Source organism: Littorina saxatilis, linkage group LG5, assembly GCF_037325665.1.
Source record: "Littorina saxatilis isolate snail1 linkage group LG5, US_GU_Lsax_2.0, whole genome shotgun sequence".
Classification (NCBI taxonomy): Eukaryota; Metazoa; Mollusca; class Gastropoda; order Littorinimorpha; family Littorinidae; genus Littorina; species Littorina saxatilis.
Genome location: NC_090249.1, coordinates 32715644 through 32739885, shown reverse-complemented (window position 1 = coordinate 32739885; position 24242 = coordinate 32715644). Strand labels below are relative to the sequence as shown.

The 24242-nt window shown below is 44.6% G+C and overlaps 1 protein-coding gene across 6 annotated transcripts in view; it reads right to left on the bottom strand.

Annotated features, from left to right (window-relative positions):
• The window catches only part of LOC138966907 (uncharacterized), a 272207-nt gene that overhangs the window by 116586 nt on the left and 131379 nt on the right, over nucleotides 1-24242 (bottom strand). The window contains exons 1-2 of one of the 6 annotated variants that reach the window (XM_070339300.1): nucleotides 13476-13581; nucleotides 5439-6831 (exon numbers count right to left, since the gene is read on the bottom strand). The exons of 1 other annotated variant lie outside the window; for it this stretch is intronic. In XM_070339300.1, the coding sequence (XP_070195401.1) occupies nucleotides 5439-6019 (581 nt within the window). In that variant the 5' untranslated portion in view covers nucleotides 6020-6831; nucleotides 13476-13581. Of the gene's footprint in view, nucleotides 1-5438; nucleotides 6832-11034; nucleotides 11393-12876; nucleotides 13012-13475; nucleotides 13582-24242 lie in introns of those variants that run through there. 4 more of the 6 variants (XM_070339298.1, XM_070339297.1, XM_070339302.1 and 1 more) reach the window with 4 other exon arrangements.

Here is a 24242-nt window from a genome sequence, read left to right as displayed (position 1 = left end):
GGGTTCGCTCTGGGAGAGTGGGAAGTTTTTTTTTAATGAATTAGTTTTGTAACAGACACGAGTTGCTATGTGTGAAATTAATTCATAAACAAATTCTCAGTACGCACAGAAAACATTTAAATTTGTTTAAATTTCTTTTTTTTTATGTGGGCATGTGTATCGAGGGATGGCCACCATGCAAAAACCTGGCCAGATCTGATGAGATGGAGAGCTGAATCGTTTACCTGGGAAGGACTGTGCCTTTAATCCACTGTACCTTCGTCCACCTCTCTTGCACAATGTTAGATATCCCCTACGCAGGTCAGGTGCACATCGCAAATAGACTATACCGCCATTGTCTTCCTTACTCACCTACCTACAACTGCACTATAAAAATGCACGTGATCATGGCACAGAGTGTTGCAAATTAGGGACTGGGTGGCCGAGTGGTAACGCACTTGCGCTCGGAAGCGAGAGGTTGCGAGTTCGACCCTGGGTCAGGGCGTTAGCAATTTTCTCCCCCCTTTCCTAACCTAGGTGGTGGGTTCAAGTGCTAGTCTTTCGGATGAGACGAAAAACCGAGGTCCCTTCGTGTACACTACATTGGGGTGTGCACGTTAAAGATCCCACGATTGACAAAAGGGTCTTTCCTGGCAAAATTGTATAGGCATAGATAAAAATGTCCACCAAAATACCCGTGTGACTTGGAATAATAGGCCGTGAAAAGTAGGATATGCGCCGAAATGGCTGCGATCTGCTGGTCGATGTGAATGCATAATAAATCGCATAACCTAAAACAAATAAAAAATAAATAAATAAATAAATCCCTGCGCTTAGAACTGTACCCACGGAATACGCACGATATAAGCCTCATATTGATTGATTGATTGTATAGCGGCATTGTCTTGCTTACTTACCTATAGTCCACGTATCCAATTTAACTGTGTGAACATAATTTCGGGAGTTGCGTAACACCATTATTGTCTTGCTTGCTCACGTTGATCTCATTTTACTTTTTAAATGCAGGGGGTAGCGTGGCAAAGGGTGCAAATTACACATACACCTGCACGGCATGACACTTCACGTTTCACCAGCTCATCATTATTGTTTTTCGCGCGACTCATTGCTTTGACAGGGTAAGATTAATTGCGGTGTGTTATGCAGAGGAAGCATGATAAGCACTTGGTGTACACCGTTTCAATCAGCCAGCATGTCACATATTTTTATTTTTTTAATTGGAAGAGGGGGGCAATACTTTCTCTCAAACACTTAGACTAGTCAACTTTTTATACCCTTTAAACGGGTATTTTCTGAAACAAACACTTCAACAGTTGAAGCCTCATTTCCCTGGAGGCACTTCGGGACGGCGGGCCAAAATGCATCTTTGAGCACTTTATTATCTTCGTTTCTTTGTTTATCTACTTTCTTTCTTTGATATATTCAGCTCTGTTATATTTCAAACCAAAAACATATATGCAAACTTAACTTTAGTCTGTGAAAAGTATTACCTGCCATGTCGGCAAATTTAAAGTAGCTGGTGAGCAGAGGCTTCACGCATATATCTTTTTCAGTGGGCCTCAAGTTTCTTTTTGTCTTTTTCTCAGTCTTACGTTTAAAGTGAAGGCTTCTTCTTTGCCCACCGCATTCGCCGTCGTAACCGCTTGCGTTAAATGTGAACATAAATTAAACGACGGACGTGACGTCCCTTTTCACAGCTGAAATGCACAAACAACGGTTGAGTGCAGCGGAACATGCATCTTTGAGCATTGCTGACACCTCACTTTCTGACCGCAGAGCATTTTTTAAGCATCAGAGAAACCACGCTGGCTAAGTGCGATTTTTTAACATCATAAAATGCCCCTTGCAGTTGCCTTGTGCGCGCATGCCTCCCTCCTCTTGGGAACAATGATAACAAAGGAGAAATTGGCCTGCACACTTAACCAAACAGAGTTGCTAACCCAACACGGTTCTCTTTCCACATCAAACGCGCTGTTCAAACGATTCTGTGATCGTTGCAAAGCCCGTTTTGTTTGGAAGTTAAACGGCTGTTGGGGGCGAACTCAATTAAAACCATCGCTGCGGCTGAGAATGTTTTAATGAAAAATATCAATTAGTTTTACTGAATGGGTGTTGCTTGATAAATGAACTCCATCAAAGTGCGGATTTTCGTGTGTGCGTAGGGGGGGAGAGAGAGAGAGAGAGAGAGAGAGAGAGAGAGAGAGAGAGAGAGAGAGAGAGAGAGAGAGAGAGAGAGAGAGAGGTGCCAGTGCGTGGGTGCCGGTGTGTCTGTCTGTTAGTATGTCTGTCTGTCTGTCTGTGTGTGGCCGAGCATGTATATAACAGACAACTGGACATTTATTTCGCTCGAGCGCCGAATCTCAATTCCCCGGTCACTCCATGTTTGTCACATCCCATCACTTGCGAAAGACAATACACCTGTAGCGGTTATAACACACTCCTTGTCTCAGCACAGTGTGCAACATATGCATGTGTCACTGCATCCCAAACATACACAGGGGATCTCATTCTCACCCATCTGTGCCGCAGCAGCCCGGAGGGAAAACCCAATAAAGATGTCACACGGGATCAACATGATGATTTTTAATATTCAATGCATATCTGTTTATCATTTCACCAGCAATGCGGTGTTGATGTTGCCGTTCGGAAAAAAGACGCATACCTGAGCACATGTGATCATATGTATATATCCTACTGCTCTGCGGCTGATGAGTTCAATGTCATACCTAAGTTGTTTGTTTTGCTGGTAACGTATTGAAAAAAAGTTACATTATATCTGTCTGTCTGTCTGTCTGTCTGTTCGTTCTCTCTCTCTCTTTCTCTCTTTCTCTCTCTCACTCTCTCTCTCTCTCTCTCTCTGAGTGTACATGTTCGTATACTAGTCTGCTCTCTCTCTCTCTCTTTCTCTCTCTCTCTCTCTCTCTCTCTCTCTCTCTCTCTCTCTCTCTCTCTCTCTCTCTCTCTCTCTCTCTCTCTCTCTCTCTCTCTCTCTCTCTCTCTCTCTCTCTCTCTCTCTCTCTCTCTTCACCATAAAGATCTTAGCAGCCATGGCGTTTTCTGACACTTGTTTTAATAATCATTTTTGCATGCCAAAAAAATCTATCTTCCAGAGAAACCACCAGCACACAGAATGTATAAAGCAGAAGCTCTGAAGAAAAGAGACTGCCTTCTTACTTTGCTTTCAGCCAAGGGTACTCGTAGCCACTTCAGAAAATCTGCAGTTTCCACCAAACACAAGTTCATCAGGCACAGAATGTCGGCCAGTAGGCGATGCTGATTTAAAACAACTATTATTTGTCATCCGATGATTCGAGACTTATTTTTTCTCGAACATTCACGATATTTCAACACACAAACACCTAACCAGAACCAAAAAAAGACAATTTTGCTTGGTTCATTCCACCAAATTATGAAAATTGTTACGATGAGAGTTATTTGACAGATTTTACGCACAAAATTCCTTGCCTGGTTTTGTAAACACATCTAGATCTGCCTCAAGAAAAACAAACTGGGTTCCAACATTACAACTGGAGTATTATTACCATATTTTCGTAACACGCTCTAAAACAGACCCAGTCGGCAGAAAAAAAGAAGATTTAAAAAAACAACTATAGCATGAAAAGAAAGCTGCACGGAGAGACAGAGAAACTCATCAGCCTCCCCCCCGGAGGGGAGGAATGTGTGTTATGAGCTGGGACTGAGGGAAGACACAAACAGACCGCGGGGAGAGCGGAAGTTTGCTAAACACTCGTAATGGTACGCAGTATCCAGCCTGTAACTTTTCCCCGCAGACAATTCCGGGTGGATCACCTGCAGAGATCTGAAAGAATTACTTGGAAAAAGGGGTCGATGTCGTCACGTTTAGAGCGAGAATTTGAGTCGTCAATCTTTGGGAATATCTCCCACATTCAGCCTAGAGCTACGTTTTGGTCTTAGTCATCCCTGAACTGTATTGCTATTCTGACATTTGACCAAAGAAAAATAGCTCCCAGAACCCACGTCATTCCCTTGATCGTGAATCCGACTTTCATTGAATTTATCGCCTGCTGTTGGCGATGCACAAAAAGATTTTCAAATGGAAACTGACAACTAAGGAAAAGAAAATGGCAGGGCCAAGTCAAGCCGACAGACAACTGTCTGAAGGTAAACTTCCAAGAATGAATGAAAAAAAGCTCAATCCAGACATATCACCACAATGCACAGATAAACTACAGGTAAGTCTTCGGTGAGCTGCCTGACAGATGCACAATACAACAAGGTAAATTATATTATCAAGTAACCCTAGCCAAAATCGACAATCCAGACATATGATCTCCTCAGTCATCCATCCCTCTCTTTCGTTTTTACGAATACAATGCACACATGTATAGAACATGTAGTAATTGTCATAATCGCTTTTTTCCCCCAAAACTCACGAACACATACACTGTCAATGCATTGTTATTGTTACGAGGCGTTACAGGGCAAAGATGCATGCAGCGTTTAACGTGTACTAGCTTATATAATAAGTGCATGAAGTTTTGCTTTCTTTGTGTTACATCATCTACATGGGAAACAGATGTTATTCTGTTAAGGCGAGTACGGTTCGGCTAATTGCCAGCTTGTTAGCAGCCCTGCAGAAGTGGGTTAAAAGTCGGAACAACAATAACACCTGGACTGACATCAGTCTCAAACGACAGAGAAAAGTTTCAAAGAAGAGGGTGAAGAAAAGGAGAGGGAAGGGGGCCCGGGTAGCTCAGGTGGTAGAGCACTGGTTGAGGTCGCTGGTTCGAATCCGGGCCGGGACGGACACGGGTCAACTTTATGTGCAGACCCAGAGACGGTATCCATCTCCCACCCCCGTGTCACCACAATGGCACGTTAAAGATCTTGGTCATTCTACCATAAGTGCAGATGGCTGATACCACCTAAACACGCATACATCAAAAGCCGTGAGGGCGTAAAAACTCGAATCGTATTTTTACTAAGGAGAGGGACGTCGAGAGGGGCAGGGAGGGAGGAATTGAGCTAACCAAGAAAAGGAGCACAGAGAACTGGCGAGAAAGTCGTCCTGTTGACGAAGATGGGAGAAACTCAACTTTGCAAGAGCAGCTATGACAGGAAGCGCAGAAAGAGAGGAGGGGGAGAGAGAGAGAGAGAGAGAGAGAGAGAGAGAGAGAGAGAGAGAGAGAGAGAGAGAGAGAGACAGACAGACACACACACACACACACACACACACACACACACACACACACACTCACAAACAGAGGGAGACAGACAGACATAGTCAGTCCGGAACTCCTGCAAAAAAGTGGACACTGCTGGAATAAGTAGAGAAAACGAATAAGAAGACGCGGGTATTGGAATGCCATAACACTCAAAACCCACAGTCTACAAGCCTTTAAAAGATAAAAACCAGAATGCAACACAGCATACACAACCACACAAGCAAATCACAATACCTCTTCTCGACAGGCGTAGGAGGTACTTGGTCCGGGAACGTCAACTGGTCCACACTGACGATGGACTCCGTGTACTCCTCATACTCCCCATCGTGGTACTCCCTGTTACAGTACTCCCTTTCCGCGTCATCATGATTGTACTCCCTTGCACGCGGAGAAGAAGAACTCCCCTTATGGTGTTCTCCCACAGAATTCGTTCCGTTGAATTTCAACTCCCTTCTGGAGCGAGGGCTGTAGGAAGCTGCGAGGCTGTAGTTGTTGTTATTGTTGTTGTTGTTATTCTGACTGTTATCGTTGAAGTGAAAACTTCTATGTTGAGGGCGGTCGCTGTGATGATCCTCGATGACTCGCACGCTTGCAGAGTCACTGATCCGTACCCGCTTCTTCCCCGGGGAAACTGGCCCCGGGGACTTGCTGGGGGAGTCGGTGACGGTTGGTGGTGGAGACACGGGGATGGAGACGGTACCCAGGGTGGGAGAGTACTGGGGGTCTCCTCCACCGGATGGTAGGTTGTTAAAGTCCTCGACCAACCCAACGTCTGGATTTGGAGGTCCGTTGACAGCCATGATTTCGGGTAGCATATATAATACGAAACGATGGAAGATTTTGGATTCAAGCAAAACTTCTTTCAACTGTAGAACTTTGACGCTGTTGCAAGTCTTCTTTAATTTTTTTCTTCTACAATATGGTTTGCAGGAAAAAAAACTGTAGACTGTCGTCGTAGCTGACTTTGTATACGTCTCCCTTCAAGTCACAAGCTTGATAACAACCATTCCTTTATTGCTTTGCAAGTTTATCTAATCTCACACAAGAAATTGCTGAATTTATGCCTCTTTGTGTGTCTCCTCCATACAAGTTGGATCAATCTGAAGTGATCTTAAACGCAAGTTTTTTCGAAACGTATATACATTTCCTTTGCACTAAATCCTCTGTCAGATACTTCAATTTCGCTGACTCGCATGCACAGAGAATCAAACTGATGCAATCTTCAGTGCAAGCCTGTACAGTGTGCACACGTCAACTGGACTCAACAAGACTATTAACCACCAGTCTTTGAAGTACCAGGATCTCCAACAGAACACAACTGCGAATGTTCAAAGGGTATAGACACCAACAACACACACATGCGTCGGTCAAAGTACACGCTGCAGGCAGATATATATTTAGACGGAGACGTACATTTTAAGCTCATTTTGCGTCATTCTCAGCAAGAGTTTTCTGTTCGAAGCGTGCGCGTGGAAGAAAAGTGGACACCTAATCTTCGGACAAATTCACCTTTCTTTCCGCAGGCAGCAAATTCACGGATATTTGTGTCCACAAATGTTTTTGTGCTGTTCCCATTTTCAAAAGAAGCAAGTCTGATCGGAAAAGGTGAAGGCCTAGTCACATGAAACTGAAAACAAGAGAAACATGTTGATCCTTTGAAGACTTTGATTCACCGTGTAGAGAGTTACGCGACGGATGAAATTGTTGACAAAACTAGTTTCGTCAGCATTTCATCTGTACACTTGTAGACGCATGCTTGGCACACATGTATATTTACGAGAACTCATAACGTCCACCGAGTGTGTGAATAAAATAATAAACGACGGTTTGACAGGAAATATGTTTGACTCTTTAGAGACCTAATACACTGTTATCAAACTATGTTAACACAATCATTGATACCTGTTTAGTACCATGGATATTTTGTTGCTGAGAGACTTCGTAAATGTCGCCCAAATTTGTTAATGAGTAACAACATTTTAGACATGTTCAAGAGACTTAGCAAACTTGCATCAAAAACGTTAACAACATTGTAGACGCCAATCTGATATTACGTTTATTTTGCAGTCAAGTAGCTTCATACATTTTCCCCAAATTCGTTTAAAGAAAAAAGTCGGTTGGACACCGGTTTGACACCTTTTACACTGACTTTCCTGTGAGAGACTTAGCACACTTTCACCAGGACTGTTGAAAAAACCCGTAGTTTTCCTGTCAAGACACTTAGCAAACTTTCACCTCAGCCTGTTAACAAGTGTGTACACATGCATACACACACGCTGTTGCCCCTTAATCCCCAATCAAAGGTAGCCGACGCTTTAGAGGGAAACAGTCGCCAAACAGGGAGAAGTGTACGTGATCATCTATGGTATGACCTCTACTCACACTGTTCCGTTTCTGCTTATCTCTGCGCGTCTTGCAAATCCATGTCCCCCTCGTGTGTACTTTTTGACCTACTCATGCAGGTAGCAGGGAGGTGTATTGTGGTCAGACATAGATGATGCAGATTAGACAGACTATACATGTGAAAGTCCTGGTGTTCTGTGCGTGCACTCAGTACATCTTTTTTCTCACGGGAGAAGGAATCGTTTTGCGACCACACATACTTCCCAGATTTGTAATGTGCTAGTGCATGACTTAAATTTGACTCCATTTGTGATCAAGCAGATCGTACAGATAAAACAGGTTTTATTTGCAAATCCTAGTGTTCTGTGCATGCACTAGAACTGTGTTACCCTTCGTATAGGAATCGTTTTGCGACCACACAGACTTCGCACAGTTATGTGCTGGTGAATACATCAACACGGTTTTATTCGTGATCATACGCAGCTTGTGCAGATTAGACATAATATGTGCAAATCCTCCCGATTTGTTTTTAGCCTGGTAGAAGAAATCGTTTTGCGACCACACAGACCAAACGCAGATTTATATGTGCTAGTGCATTCATGAACTAAAACTCCTTGATTTGTAATCACGTAGATCATATCTACAGCGAAGACAAACTCTCTTGGATAACATATATATGTAGGCCCTATTCTCTGCGGATGCATTGAAACTTGTCTTATGCCAACAGAAAACCAACTTGCGATCATGCAGACTTTGCAGATTGATGTGCGCAGTATTTTATGTATTAAAATCCCTTCTTCGTGATCATGCAGACAGCAATCTTTGGGCATATTTGCGCGCTCTGTGCATGTATCAGAACAGCGCTCCTGTCAGCAAACCCCGTGTTGTGATTACATAGGTCTATGTTTGTTTGTTTGTTTGCTTAACGCCCAGCCGACCACGAAGGGCCATATCAGGGCGGTGCTGCTTTGACATTTAACGTGCGCCACACACAAGACAGAAGTCGCAGCACAGGCTTCATGTCTCACCCAGTCACATTATTCTGACACCGGACCAACCAGACCTAGCACTAACCCCATAATGCCAGACGCCAGGCGGAGCAGCCACTAGATTGCCAATTTTAAAGTCTTAGGTATGACCCGGCCGGGGTTCGAACCCACGACCTCCCGATCACGGGGCGGACGCCTTACCACTAGGCCAACCGTGCCGGTCATAGGTCTATGTGCTCTGCACTTCAATGAAAACCCTTTTTTCTCGAGATTACACGGAGCGTACATATTGCACATTCTGTTTGTTTATCTATGTGTTTTGTGCATGTACACAAACCATTGTTCTTGTCAAGAGCATCCGGTTCGTGGTCGTGGTCATGTCGACTATGTGCTCCAGGCAAATATTAAAAAAATATATTCTCTTCTGGATCATACATACAGATCATGTGGATTGAACAGATTCTTTGCAACTTAGTGAGTTCTGTGCCGCATGTATCTAAGCCTTGATTTCCTCCTGTGAAAATCAGGTGGGGTTTTTTGCGATCACATAGATTACACAGATTATGCACAGAATCTAGGCAGCTCTGAGTGGCTGTTCGTGCATGAAAACCTTGCTTTTCTACCTGTGAACAGAAACCTCACTAACTAGGGGGTCCTTAACGTCCTCACAGGAACTTTTCCTTTTAGGGACATGAGTTGATGATACGCTAAAAGAACAGAAACCTTTCAAAGACCTTTCAAATGAATGTGCTGCCAAACTGACAGTTGCGGGTGTGTGCTGTCCGTGTAAGAATAAAGACATGTTCTCTTCAATTGACATCAACCCTTTCGCGTTTATTTATGAAATGTCATCTGTGCATAATTTTTTTTTTTAACGTACGTTTTTCCGTTTCGAATCAGTTGGCAAGTATCGCGACCTATCCTCGTCAGTTGAGAGGAATTCTGATGCAATCATTTATGAAGAGTAATCGTTGCATACATTAAAACTTTTCTTTCTGTTGCTACCGTTTCGTTGTCTCGCAAATGTTGCCGATTATTTGTAAGATCACGCACAGGCCTTGTAGATTTATGTACTCTCTGTGCAAAAAGCGAAACCCCGGTTGTTCAGTTTAATTCACATCATGTCATAAGTGCATGCTTTTTTCAGGTTTTTTTCTCTCTCACATAAACTGTTGTAGATTGCTAAGATGCTCTAAAAATCAAATATTTCTACGGAAGCACTGACATTTCTATTCTGTTCGAAGAAATTGTGCCACTAAAAAAACAGATAAGCCTACTCTCTGCAAAAACAGACAAGATCGGAGCCTGAAAGGGCTTTAATTGACATTTACGGACAAAAATCAAATGTACGCAAAAATGCTCGTGTCTGAAACTAATAAGACTAAACTTACAACTACACCTCTTGAACAAAAACACAGCGTTGCAAAACTAAGACCATTCTTTGAAGAAGAAAAACGACCACGATTTTAGATATTCTTAAAATAAAAACTATTGCAGTTTAGATTATTCATGATGTATTACACATCTATTTTCCCTTAGCATAACATAACACCTTACACCTGTTTCTGCCTCAGAATCACATCTTACTGTTGCACGACCTATCAATCACAGCTCCATGTTCCTGTGTGTATATATCTACGCTACATCAGTGCTTTTCCCTGTAACCGGCAACACAGAGACGCACACCATCGATTTGCAAATGTGTAAACACTGATTTTTGTTTGTTTGTTTTGTTTGCTTAACGCCCAGCCGACCACGAAGGGCCATATCAGGGCGGTGCTGCTTTGACATATAACGTGCACCACACACAAGACAGAAGTCGCAGCACAGGCTTCATGTCTCACCCAGTCACATTATTCTGACACCGGAACAACCAGTCCTAGCACTAACCCCATAATGCAAGACGCCAGGCGGAGCAGCCACTAGATTGCCAATTTTAAAGTCTTAGGTATGACCCGGCCGGGGTTCTTCTTCTTCTTCTGCGTTCGTGGGCTGAAACTCCCACGTACACTCGTGTTTTTTGCACGAGTGGAATTTTACGTGTATGACCGTTTTTTACCCCGCCATTTAGGCAGCCATACGCCGTTTTTGGAGGAAGCATGCTGGGTATTTTCGTGTTTCTATAAACCACCGAACTCTGACATGGATTACAGGATCTTTTTCGTGCGCACTTGGTCTTGTGCTTGCGCGTGTACACACGGGGGTGTTCGGACACCGAGGAGAGTCTGCACACAAAGTTGACTCTGAGAAATAAATCTCTCGCCGAACGTGGGGACGAACTCACGCTGACAGCGGCCAACTGGATACAAATCCAGCGCGCTACCGACTGAGCTACATCCCCGCCCGGCCGGGGTTCGAACCCACGACCTCCCGATCACGGGGCGGACGCCTTACCACTAGGCCAACCGTGCCGGTGTAAACACTGATGTTCCCTGAACACGTTGCACACTCGACTTCACATCAAAGATATATCTCGGCTTTGATACAAAAAAAATCACCTTTTGTAAACTGAGCACGTGTTTTTATACTCCTTCTTTACAGCATTTTCCTTTGGAACACCACTTTTATATAAATCATCACTTTTATGCAAATCCATATTCCCTTTTCACCGAGCCCTTCTTCAGCGTGCAGTCGTCGAATTCATCGAATTAGTCACCACTTGTTTAGCTTTATCCATGTTCCCCGGCCATCAAAACACGGTTCTCATCCCTGTCGAAAAGGACCCTCGAAAACTTCAGTTCTTTTTTGAACAAAAAAAGAAAAGCAAAAAAGTGAAACTGAAAGTTGGAGCTAGACTTGGTTACGAGAAAGCGTATCCCCCCAAGAGGGACTGGAATCGAAATGGCGCGGCGTTGCTGAGACACGCTGGGTTGCTTCTGATTTTGGCACTAATCACAAACCTCCTCCACCCCACCATCCTCCTTTCCCACCCACAACCCCCCTCTCATCTCAGCTTCTTCTTTTACCAGTCAGTCGGCTGTCTCTAGCTCGGCGCCAGCTTTCTACATTCTGTACTCAGCACTTACCTACACTTCTCACAGACTCTTTCTTCTTTTCTTTCAGTGACTGAGTCGTCTTTCCTCTCTCTCTCTCTCTCTCTCTCTCTCTCTCTCTCTCTCTCTCTCTCTCTCTCTCTCTCTCTCTCTCTCTCTCTCTCTCTCTCTCTCTCTCTCTCTCTCTCTCTCTCTCTCTCTCTCTCTCTCTCTCTCTCTCGCCCTCTCTCCTTATTTTTGCATATCTCTCACTCTCTCTCTCTCTCACCTGTACGCACACGTTGTTCGCTTCGCGGCTGTCAGTTCTTGCAACAAACGGCCGCTGTGTATAAGTTCTGCATGTGCATGCACGTACGTGCATGAGAAAAGTGGTGAATATATCCTTCCAGCTTGAGTACTACTGACGGTTTGAACACCCTGTCATACCAACGTTTTTGAAATACTGTTTTACTCAATACAAAAAGAAGGGACAACTTTGTGACGGTTTACATGAATGCTTACATGGGAACGACAGTATCTTTAAGTGTAAGCTACAAAAACAAACCTAAAACAAAACGTAAAGGTATGGGACACTAAGAAAAATTAAAAAATAAACCTAGGTGTTTTTTTGTGTGGGAATGTATAAACACTTAACAGGGAAAACAACTATCAAACTGGATACTGGAGTCCAATTACCTGGCAGTGTATCAGTACGGTATAAGTTCGATAGTTCAACTAACTATATGCACAGATATAATATGCACTGTGACGGCCGACATGTCATTATCTTTGGCGAAAAAACATGCATGATGAAGTAGCTGTAAATAATCTCAACCCTCTGTACACCTTCACAAATTGAATAAACTGCATGACTCAGTAGTTGTTATTTATTTCCGGCTACGTGATACCCGCAACATAAGCAAACGTACATGTACTTCATGAGGTCTATACACACTATCTGAGATACAAGCGGTTCTCTAGGACTATCTGACATCATTGCAAAATACGAACGCTGAGAAATCTGTTAATACATGGTTACTACAATAGAAAAATAACCAGGTAAAATTAGTATTTCGGTGTTCAGTCAAATGTTAAAGTTTCTATCACACACATACACACGCACAGACAGACAAAAGTTAGCATCGCATAGGCTACACTTACGTGAGCCAACAACAGAGAATTCTCACCACTAATCGAACAAATTCATCACTGATCGTACACAGGCGCGGAAGTAAGCTGCTATGAGAAAAACTTTGTAAGATCAGTTGGCAACTGCGGAATAGTGATGCATAAAAAAGACTAGCTCTAAGACCTTTGAGAATGCGATCCAAGTGCTCTTTGAAAGTTAAAAACAAAGAACGCACAAACCTGCAAACCTCCACCTGAGGTAAACAGACAAAGGAGAAAAACAGTACCTGCAATCACACCACACACACGCACACGCTGACACATGCATGCTGAATGAGAGGGTCACGTTTCACACGCACACCCCAAAGCCACAGAGCTTCCCGAATCCGGTAGATTGCGCAGTATAAGCCTACCTGTATATTATTAGCGGTGTGTGCATTTCTGCACTCTGACACATTGGCTGATTGGTGTATTAACAGACATAAATTCACGCAAAACAGCGCAGCCTACCTGTTTATTATGATGAGCGGTGTGTGTGTTTTTGCACTCTCAGTGACACATCATTGCCTGATTGGTGCATAAACAGACACGAACGCACGCCACAATGAACAGCCTACCTGTATGTTATCAGGGGTGTGTATGTTTCTACACTCTGACACATTGGTGTATAAACAGACACGAATGCTCGCGACACTACATGCCCCTTATGGCACTGACGTGAACTCGCAAAACTGATTCAAACACAAAACTGCACAATATAAGCCTACATGTATATTATTAGCAATGTTTATAATTATTTCCGCACACTGACACATTGATATAAACAGACACGAACGCACAGCAAGTGAATCCTCGTCACCCGAGGCCGGTAGGTGCAGGTAGGTACAGTGTGAGAAAGGTAAACCAGGCTGCGCGCGTGCACTTTCCTGTACGGCACGATTGAATCTATCCCTCATTCACCTGTGTCTATCCCGATTTGTCGCACGAGTTAAGAAGTTATCTACAGGCGCTGAAAAAAAGACATTTCGATCGATCTTATTTTCCGACAAATACTTAAGTATAGAAAATAAGCCGCCATGTGTGAAAGCCTTGTATTTTTGATTCCAGTGAGGCCACTTGAACGAATCGTCACGAAAGCCTTGTATTTTTGATTCCAGTGAGGCCACTTGAACGAATCGTCACGAGAGCCTTGTATTTTTGATTCCAGTGAGGCCACTTGAACGAATCGTCACGAAAGCCTTGTATTCAAGTTTTGATTCCAGTGAGGCCACTTGAACGAATCGTCACGAAAGCCTTGTATTTTTGATTCCAGTGAGGCCACTTGAACGAATCGTCACGAAAGCCTTGTATTTTTGATTCCAGTGAGGCCACTTGAACGAATCGTCACGAAAGCCTTGTATTTTTGATTCCAGTGAGGCCACTTGAACGAATCGTCACGAAAGCCTTGTATTTTTGATTCCAGTGAGGCCACTTGAACGAATCGTCACGAAAGCCATTTTTCGTTTTTAAAGCAAGATGTTAGTTCTACTTCACTCCTGATCCGCATTTAACAAACCTGTAAGGGTGTCATGCCTGACTCCCTGCCAAAACTGATCGATCCGTTCAAATTTCACGTGTCAAAGATCTGTGATCAACACCCGACCTTATAAATATATAACATTTTCTGTCATTTGAATCGCCTATTGATGTCAAGAAAAACGTTTACTGGCACAGCAAGGGACGGATGAAAATATATCAAAACATGACCGTCGTGAAAAGCTTGCAAAATGGTATATCTTCAACCGCCTATAGATGTCGAGGAAAAAGTTTACCGCCAAAGCGACTAACCGATGAAAGAAACACGACTGTCACTGGAACATGCAGAATTGACAAAAGTTCTATCATTTTCTATCGCCTAAAATTACTGATGTGGCGGGACATGTTTACCACCCCAGCGAGTGACGGATGCAAGACACACCGCAAGGCAAGCACAGCAAAACACTCTCGATGTGATCAAATCCTGTCACAACACTAAACTCCTCGATGACTCACCTACCGCGACAATGATCCGGCCCAAAAACACACAAACCTGTTCCGCGCAGACAAGTGGCCGTACCACAGTTTTCTTTACCCCTGCCTGACATTATGCGTCATTTTCCTCGTTTCCCCTATTATACGAACCCTTCTCTAACAATAATTATGCATGCTGCATACATTTTCTAAGCCACTTTTGTCATTTAATATGAAGTGCTTTTTGTCACTGAAAGGAAATGCTGTTGATCGTGTCTAGCTCTGTCCATTTTTGTCACTGAAAGGAAATGCTGTTGATCGTGTCTAGCTCTGTCCATTTTTGTCCAGAAAAGAGGTCTCGAGAAAAGGCAGGTCAGCTCAATGTATAACACGACCGAACATTTTGCTACTACTCAAAGTAAACGCTGTTGTACATTTCAAATAAGACTCCCTGCATTTTGATTTCACGCACAACTAACGTTTTGGTTTACGGTTTACCGAAATGAGCCATTGTAAGTGTCGTATAAACCTAACTCTCTTCTGCTTCTCACAGTACACGCTGTTGTAAATTTCAGTGCCACTTTAGTCCTAAAAAGAGCTCTCTGAATGTTATATTCTGCGAAAGAACGAGTTAACGTTATCTCAATACAAACCGCTTGAGTTGCACAAACTCAGTTGTAAAATTCTCTGTCACTTTTTATCCAGCAAAGAGCCCCTGCGTTTTGATACTGCGAGAGAACAGTTCGGGTTTGGCAAAACAAACCATTTCGTAGCACAAAGTTAACAGTTGTACAATTCTGTTCCACTTTTTGTCCAGAAAAGAATCCCTGCATTCTGTTGATAGTGTAAAGGTACAGTTAAGGGTAGCTCAATACCAGAGCTTTGGGTGTAATCGTATACCTGATTGCTGACAAGGTCAAGGTCTAGAGGGGTGCAGCGTTATCGCCGAAGAGATTCCGTTATTCTGTGTCCAGTTGGCTGTTACAGGGTCAGGTTTGACAGCTGGGCTGTGACATTTATCTTCGCTCAATTGTTAATATACATCAAGTTCTGAAGTGGAATTGTTTTATAACCAGTAATATCTCTTGACAACGTTCGCAAGAGCTTTTGTGATTGCAGTGGATTAGATTAACAAAAAAAAAGAAACATGAGAAGGTGAGATAAAAGACAGAACGAAGGCGTACAGGGTGGGCATATTGCAAAATGAGGGCGATGGGGGGGGGGGGGGGGTCCGAGGAGAAAGAAACAAAGCAAGAAAGGGACGGGGGATTGAGAGAGAGAGAGAGAGAGAGATTAGATAGATAGATAGTGTTAGGAAACGCTACCGTTGCTGAGCTTTGGTTCAGTTTTGTGTGTTGCATGTAGTTGACTTATTTTTACTTTGTGGGAAAGTACCGATATTATATTTTGTAAACACAATATTTATGCTTGGACGAGAATGCAGGTGAACTTTCTAGTCCTGTCAAAACAAGTTGTTTACCATGCTGTTCTTAGTGTGAGTTCGTGGCGTTCGTTCGGATTAAGTGCGTCGGCCCTTTTGATGTACGTCACAGAGAATGTCGCTAGTTTAGTCCATGCACGGCTCGTATAATGTAGTTGTTTCATGTTCGGTCTGGAATATTCTCGAGATTGAGTATTTACTATATATGCCAGCGCGATTTGTATGTAAAAAAGCTTCTATTTGAGTTCTGCTACGTTGTGCAGTTGTATGTATTGAATGCTGAATAAATCCTCGAACTCAATTTGACGAGTTGTTTTCTGTTGCTGCGAAGACGGGCGACGTAGAATAAAAGAACACAACTATACGACGTTTGAGAACTTGTGGCAATCTCAAGTGTCGTGTAACAATTGGGGGCCAAGCCGAGGATCTACGTTTAACGCCAAGGGTTTTCCAGCAACAAAGTGTCAAGACAGTCACAGGAGGTAGCCATCAATCGGGTGTATCCTGAGGGATCAGTATTGAGACTACGGAACCGTGGATTCGGTGTGACTGGTGAAGAGTTTGGTAATCGCCGCAGCTCGGTACGGTGAGCGACGCCGGAGTGTATCGGGATTACAGAGGTTAGCTGCCGTTTGGACGAGACGGACTTCGTCGCGGAGCTAGTGCATTAATACTACGAAATACGACTGAGGTACGTCGTGTACGTATCGTGAGCAGAGTGCGCCGTCACGTTAGACGAGGAGGGTGGCAGCCTGCGTCTACGAAGGTGACCAGCGACGAGAGAAGCAGCGGAGGTGCAGTAGAGACTGTGTTCTTTTAGAAGACTACATTCGTCTACGTTCGGGGCTGTGAAAGAATACAGACGAACGCACCGGAAAAGACCAGAATGGCTGAGTTCTTGGCAAAAGGAGTTGAACTGGGACTGAAAGGCAAGCAGCTGACGGAGTTCGTCGAGTCCCAGACACGACTGCTGGCGCAGCGTGAAGAAAGACAAGCGCAGCGTGAGCGTGAAGAAAGACAAGCGCAGCGTGAAGAAAAAGAAAGACAAGCGCAGCGTGAAGAAAGACAAGCGCAGCGTGAAGATAAAGAAAGACAAGCGCAGCGTGAAGAAAGAGAAAGAGAAGCACAGCGTGAAGAAAGGCAAATTGAGCTGAAACGCTTAGAGCTCCAGATAGAAATGGAGACGAAACGCTTAGAGCTTCAGACAGAAATGGTGCGTGTTCAAAGTGAGCACGAGGCACCACGCCAAAGAGATAACCAGCAGCAAATGTTACACAGGGCACCGAAACTTCCAGCATTCGCTGACGGGAAGGACCAGATCGACTGCTACCTTGCAAGATTCGAGAGGTTCGCCGAGAGTGCTAGATGGCAGCGCGACGACTGGGCGATTCAACTCAGCGCACATTTGACTGGGGCAGCACTTGAGGTCTACACTAGACTTTCAAATGATGACGCCAGAGACTATGATGTACTGAAGGAAGCTCTGTTGCGTTGCTACAACTTCACTGAAAGGGGCTACCGTCAACGCTTCCGCGAATGCCAGCCATTGTCTGGAGAGACACCGAGCCAGTTTGTGGAGCGCCTGTCGTCATACCTGCAGAAGTGGGTGGAGTTATCAGGTGAAGAGCAGTCATACGAGAGTCTGCGGGACTTGATCGTGAAGGAGCAGTTCCTTAATGCCTGCCCGAAGGACCTGGCGACCCGCTTGGAAGAGCAAAAACTGCGGGGTTTGAAGGACATTACTGATGCTGCTGAGCGTTATCTCATTGCTCATGGAAGGACCCTGGGGACGTCAAAGTCATCAAAACCTTTCCAGAAGAGTGGGAACCAGGGAAACCAACCTGCCAAGGGACAAATTGAGTCCGCACCATCATCCAATGAAGGGCAGAACATAACGTGTTTCCATTGCAATGCCAAGGGCCACCGAGTCGCCAACTGTCCCCAAAAGAAAAATAACGGACATGTCAATGACAAAGCGCAAGAACATCGACGGAGATATTACGACAACAAGAGGCAAACGAGTGGCTCGAACCAACAAGTATGTGCGAGCAGCGTCATACTTCCAAGGGCTGCCGAGCAAGTGGCTACACCATCGGACGTGGAAGAATGTATTTCTGATGGCCAGCTTCTACTCGCCAATGGCAAGTCAATCTCTGTCGTCGCCAGCGCAGCTGTGTCAGTGTCGAACATGCCCGTGTCGAAGGGATTTGTTGAGAAGCAGGAAGTGACTGTTCTCAGAGATTCGGGCTGCAATGGAGTCATTGTCAAAGAGGATCTGGTGCCAACAGAGAAATTCACTGGTGACTTCAAGTGGACGCTCATGGCTGACAGCAAATGCGTGAAGGCACCAGTGGTAAAAATCCAGATCGATACTCCATACTTCACCGGAGAAGTTGAGGCCGTCTGCCTGAAGAAGCCCTTGTACGATCTACTAATTGGGAACATTGGGGGTGCGAGACGTCCTGATGACCCTGATGTCGAATGGAGAATGGGCGCAGCTCAGCCTGCTGTTGAAGAGGAAGACCCACTGCCATTCGCGAATGAAGATATCAGCGAACTGTTACGAGATGACAGAGCAACTGTGCATCGCCGCGACCAGCCGCAGGTTGTAAGCGCTGTGACGACCAGAGCCCAGGCGAAGAAGGACAAAACAACTACGCCACTCAGGGTCACCAACAGTTCTGCAACTGCTGTCGTGGACAGGGATCAGCTGATTCAGCTACAGGAAGCTGATTCGACCTTAACAAAGTACAGGAGTCGTCCTGTCAAGGAGATGACTAAGGGCGAAGGCACTGTGCAATTTGAAGTGAAGGCCAAGATCCTGTACAGAGTGTTCCAGCACGCGAGAGTCAACGGTGGGAAGCCATTACGTCAAGTTCTGGTGCCTCAACCACTTAGGCGCCAGGTGATGGAGGTGGCCCACGACTCTATTATGGGAGGTCACCTGGGGGTCAAGAAGACATCGGACAGAATCCAGGCTGCGTTTTACTGGCCAGGACTGCATGCAGATGTGACTCGATTCTGCCGATCGTGCGATATTTGCCAGAAAACCATACCTCGAGGAAGGGTCCCGAAAGTGCCGTTGCAGAAGATGCCTTTGATTGACCGACCTTTCAAGAGGGTGGCCATTGACCTCATCGGCGAGATAAAACCGCCAAGTGAAGCGGGTCATCGTTGGGTACTGACCCTGGTAGACTATGCAACCAGGTACCCAGAAGCCGTGCCTCTGAAGAAAATTGACACAGAGACTGTTGCCGAGGCACTTGTGGACATTTTCAGCAGAATTGGGGTTCCTGAAGAGATCCTCACAGACCTGGGGACACAGTTTGTCTCTGAATGCATGGAAGAGGTCAAAAGGCTGCTGAGCATTCGTCACTTGACTACGACACCCTATCACCCGATGTGCAATGGGCTGGTCGAAAAATTCAATGCGACGCTGAAGTCCACGCTGAAGAAACTATGCAGTGAGCAGCCAAGGCAGTGGCATCGCTACATCAATGCCTTGCTATTTGCATACAGGGAGGTGCCACAAGAGTCCACTGGATTCTCCCCGTTCGAGCTGATGTACGGGCGGACCGTGAGAGGCCCGATGCAGATACTAAAGGAATTGTGGACGAAAGATGTGGACACACCTGAAGTGAAGAACAGTTACCAGTACGTGTTCGAGTTGCGAGAGAAACTGGAGGAGACTCTCGAGATTGCGAGAGAAAACTTGAGAAAGTCTCAGGATAGTGGAAAGCACTACTACGACCGCAAAGCCGTAAACAGGAAGTTTACACCAGGTAACAAAGTGCTGATACTGCTTCCCACTGATCACAACAAACTACTGATGCAGTGGAAAGGCCCATACGAGGTTGAGGCCGTGGTAGGGATCAACGACTACAAGGTGAATGTCGGCAAGAAGTCCAAGATCTACCACGCTAACCTCCTGAAACTGTATGTGGAGAGACCTCCGGAAGCAGTACAGGTCGCAGCAAGTGTGGAAGAACCAGCCGAACTAGACGAGTTCGACGGTGAGGAACTACTGGAGTTGGGAGACCTACACAAGAAAGAGGGAGTGGATGACGTCAAGCTAGGACCTGACCTGACAGAAGATCAGCAGAAGGAGCTGCATGATTTTATGGGCGACTTCACCCATAGGTTCTCTGATGTTCCAGGCTCTACGTCCTTGGTCGAACATGAAGTCCACCTCACATCTGACGTTCCTGTTCGCTCAAAACCATACCCTATCCCGTTTCAGGCTCGGGAATCCTTGAAGAAGGACATCGACAACATGTTGAAGATGGGGGTCATCCGTGAATCATCATCCCCTTACTCATCTCCCGTTGTTGTTGTCAAGAAGAAAGACGGTACAAACAGGGTATGCATTGACTTCAGGAAAGTGAATAAGATCACCGTGTTTGACCCTGAACCAATGCCGACGGCAACTGATCTATTCCGACAGTTAACCGGCAGTAAGATCTTCTCGAAGATCGATCTCAGCAAGGGATATTGGCAAATTCCTGTGCGCGAAGAGGACATACCAAAGACCGCCTTTGCAACTCCAGACGGAACGTATGAGTGCCTGCGGATGCCTTTTGGCATGGTGAACAGTGGTGCTACCCTGAAGAGGGGAATGCGAAAAATGCTCAAAGGAATGAAGAATGTTGTGTACTACTGGGATGATCTGCTAGTCCACACGGAGACCTTTGAGGAGCATCTGGAGACTTTGAGGGAATTGTTTTCCCGCCTGACAAAAGCCAATCTGACCGTGAGACCCAGCAAGTGCATTTTGGGGACCGACAACGTTGACTTCATAGGTCATTCACTGAAGGAAGGTCAAAAGGGGCTTTTGTTGGAAAACGTCACCAAGATCCTCAATGCGCCACGTCCTGAAACCAAGAAGCAGGTGCGATCCTTCCTTGGATTGGCTGGGTACTACAGAGAGTTTATTCCAAACTTCGCCGCCATAACGGCGCCTTTGTCGGACATGACCCGGAAAGGATGCCCCAACCGAATACTCTGGGGACCAGCTCAGGAGAAGGCATACCAGACCGTGCGCGACCTGATGTCACGAGACCCGGTGCTACGCCTTCCTGATACTGCCAAAGAGTTCATCTTGCGTACAGACGCATCGGATGAAGGGATCGGCGCCATGCTGATGCAAGAGCATGGAGGTAAACCGTTTCCGGTCAGCTATGCCAGCAAGAAGCTGTCAGGAGCCGAGAAGAACTACTCGACCATGGAGAAAGAGTGTTTAGCCATTGTGTGGGGAATCAAGAAATTTGAACTCTACCTCCAAGGGGTGAAATTCGTGCTTCAGACTGATCACAAACCCCTCACCTACCTGAACTCTGCAAAGTTTGTGAATAATCGTATCATGAGGTGGGTGATGTACTTGCAGAACTTTGATATGCGAGTGGAATCGATCAAAGGTTCAGACAATGTTGGAGCAGATTTTCTCAGCCGAGTATGTGATTAAAACTGTGTTCATTCTCCAACAGACTAATGTACATACCTGGATTTCAATCTGTTATGTATACATAACATGTGTACAGGTAGCGTTTCAATGATTGAAAGAAATTAGGTAAATTTCTTCTGGTGTTGGGGGTAATGTTAGGAAACGCTACCGTTGCTGAGCTTTGGTTCAGTTTTGTGTGTTGCATGTAGTTGACTTATTTTTACTTTGTGGGAAAGTACCGATATTATATTTTGTAAACACAATATTTATGCTTGGACGAGAATGCAGGTGAACTTTCTAATCCTGTCAAAACAAGTTGTTTACCATGCTGTTCTTAGTGTGAGTTCGTGGCGTTCGTTCGGATTAAGTGCGTCGGCCCTTTTGATGTACGTCACAGAGAATGTCGCTAGTTTAGTCCATGCACGGCTCGTATAATGTAGTTGTTTCATGTTCGGTCTGGAATATTCTCGAGATTGAGTATTTACTATATATGCCAGCGCGATTTGTATGTAAAAAAGCTTCTATTTGAGTTCTGCTACGTTGTGCAGTTGTATGTATTGAATGCTGAATAAATCCTCGAACTCAATTTGACGAGTTGTTTTCTGTTGCTGCGAAGACGGGCGACGTAGAATAAAAGAACACAACTATACGACGTTTGAGAACTTGTGGCAATCTCAAGTGTCGTGTAACAGATAGATAGATAGATAGATAGATAGATAGATGAAAAAAGAGAGAGAAAAGCGAGGGAAAGAGAGAGAGATTAGATAGATAGATAGATAGATAGATAGAGAGATAGAGAGATAGATGAAAAGAGAGAGAGAAAAGCGAGGGGAGGGAAAGAGAAAGAGAGAGAGATGAGAGAGACAGGGAAAGAGATAGAGATGAGAGAGAGATAGGGAAAGAGATAGAGAAAAGAGAGGGAGAGAGAAAGAGAGACATAGGGACAGAGAGAAAGAGATGAGAGGGAAAGAGAGAGAGAGGGAAAGAGAGAGAGAGAGGGAGGGAGAGGCAGACAGACAGACGGACAGACAGACGAACATACAGACAGAGAAAGAGGGTTTTGTTGTTGTTGTTTATGTTTATGTTGTTGTTGTTGTTGTTGTTGTTATTCATGTTGGTGTTAGGGGAGGGGGGGAGGGGGGGGCAACCTCTTCCCCATTTCACACATTGACGAGAAAAGAAGACCAACATCACTACCAAAATGTATGAAGATACTGAGGTATAAAAAGTCTGATGAACAGTTCTCCTGTTTGTGGAAGTACGCCGGACATTACAAAGAATTCCTGAAAAGCAATGTGCCCGTGGGCTCTGCTCCCTAAGAATGATAGTCCGTGAGATTTGGCTTCTCAGCGAACAATCTTTCCCTTCGCCAGGGGCTACAGGTGGAAACCTTTCCAATCCTACCTGAATCACACAAAGAAGACGTTTACCTGAACCACTGGAAGAAAGCTTTCACCTGACGCTAGAGGAAGACAGTTACAGCGGAAGTTGAGACAGTGACTGCCAGAAGGCATTAACTCCTACAATAAAGCAGGCAGAGAAAAACACCTTTCGGCAAACACTCCATCAAGATACACAGTTGAGTCTAGCAATCACGAGAGGTGTTAAGAAGCCCGGAGATGCTCTGTGCCGTCAAAGGCACCTTCCTTCACGTAAAAACTACCTAGAAAGTCACACATATATATCTGTCCAGACTTTCACGTGGAGACACCGACTTGATCATTTCCAGAGCTGGACTCCAAGTGTAAAGGCGAACGACAAGAAGAAGAAAGCGTGGAGACACATCGACACACCCATGCAGTTCTGGCTGCTTTCACTGCAGAGTGGAAATCGTTTTTTTACATTTAGTCAAGTTTTGACTAAATGTTTTAACGTAGAGGGGGGAATCGAGACGAGGGTCGTGGTGTATGTGCGTGTGTGTGTGTGTGTGTGTCTGTGTGTGTGTGTAGAGCGATTCAGACTAAACTAATGGACCGATCTTTATGAAATTTGACATAAGAGTTCCTGGGTATGAAATCCCCGAACGTGTTTTAAATTTTTTTGATAAATGTCTTTGATGACGTCATATCCGGCTTTTCGTGAAAGTTGAGGCGGCACTGTCACGCTCTCATTTTTCAACCAAATTGGTTGAACTTTTGGTCAAGTAATCTTCGACGAAGCCCGGACTTCGGTATCGCATTTCAGCTTGGTGGCTTAAAAATTAATTAATGACTTTGGTCATTAAAAATCTGAAAATTGTAAAAAAAAATTAAAAATTTATAAAACGATTCAAATTTACGTTCATCTTATTCTCCATCATTTTCTGATTCCCAAAACATATACATATGTTATATTTGGATTAAAAACAAGCTCTGAAAATTAAATATATAAAAATTATTATCAAAATTAAATTGTTCAAATCAATTTAAAAACACTTTCATCTTATTCCTTGTCGGTTCCTGATTCCAAAAACATATAGATATGATATGTTTGGATTAAAAACACGCTCAGAAAGTTAAAACAAAGAGAGGTACAGAAAAGCGTGCTATCCTTCTTAGCGCAACTACTACCCCGCTCTTCTTGTCAATTTCACTGCCTTTGCCATGAGCGGTGGACTCACGATGCTACGAGTATACGGTCTTGCTGAAAAATGGCATTGCGTTCAGTTTCATTCTGTGAGTTCGACAGCTACTTGACTAAATGTTGTATTTTCGCCTTACGCGACTTGTTGAATTAAAATTGCCACTGAAACTCGTG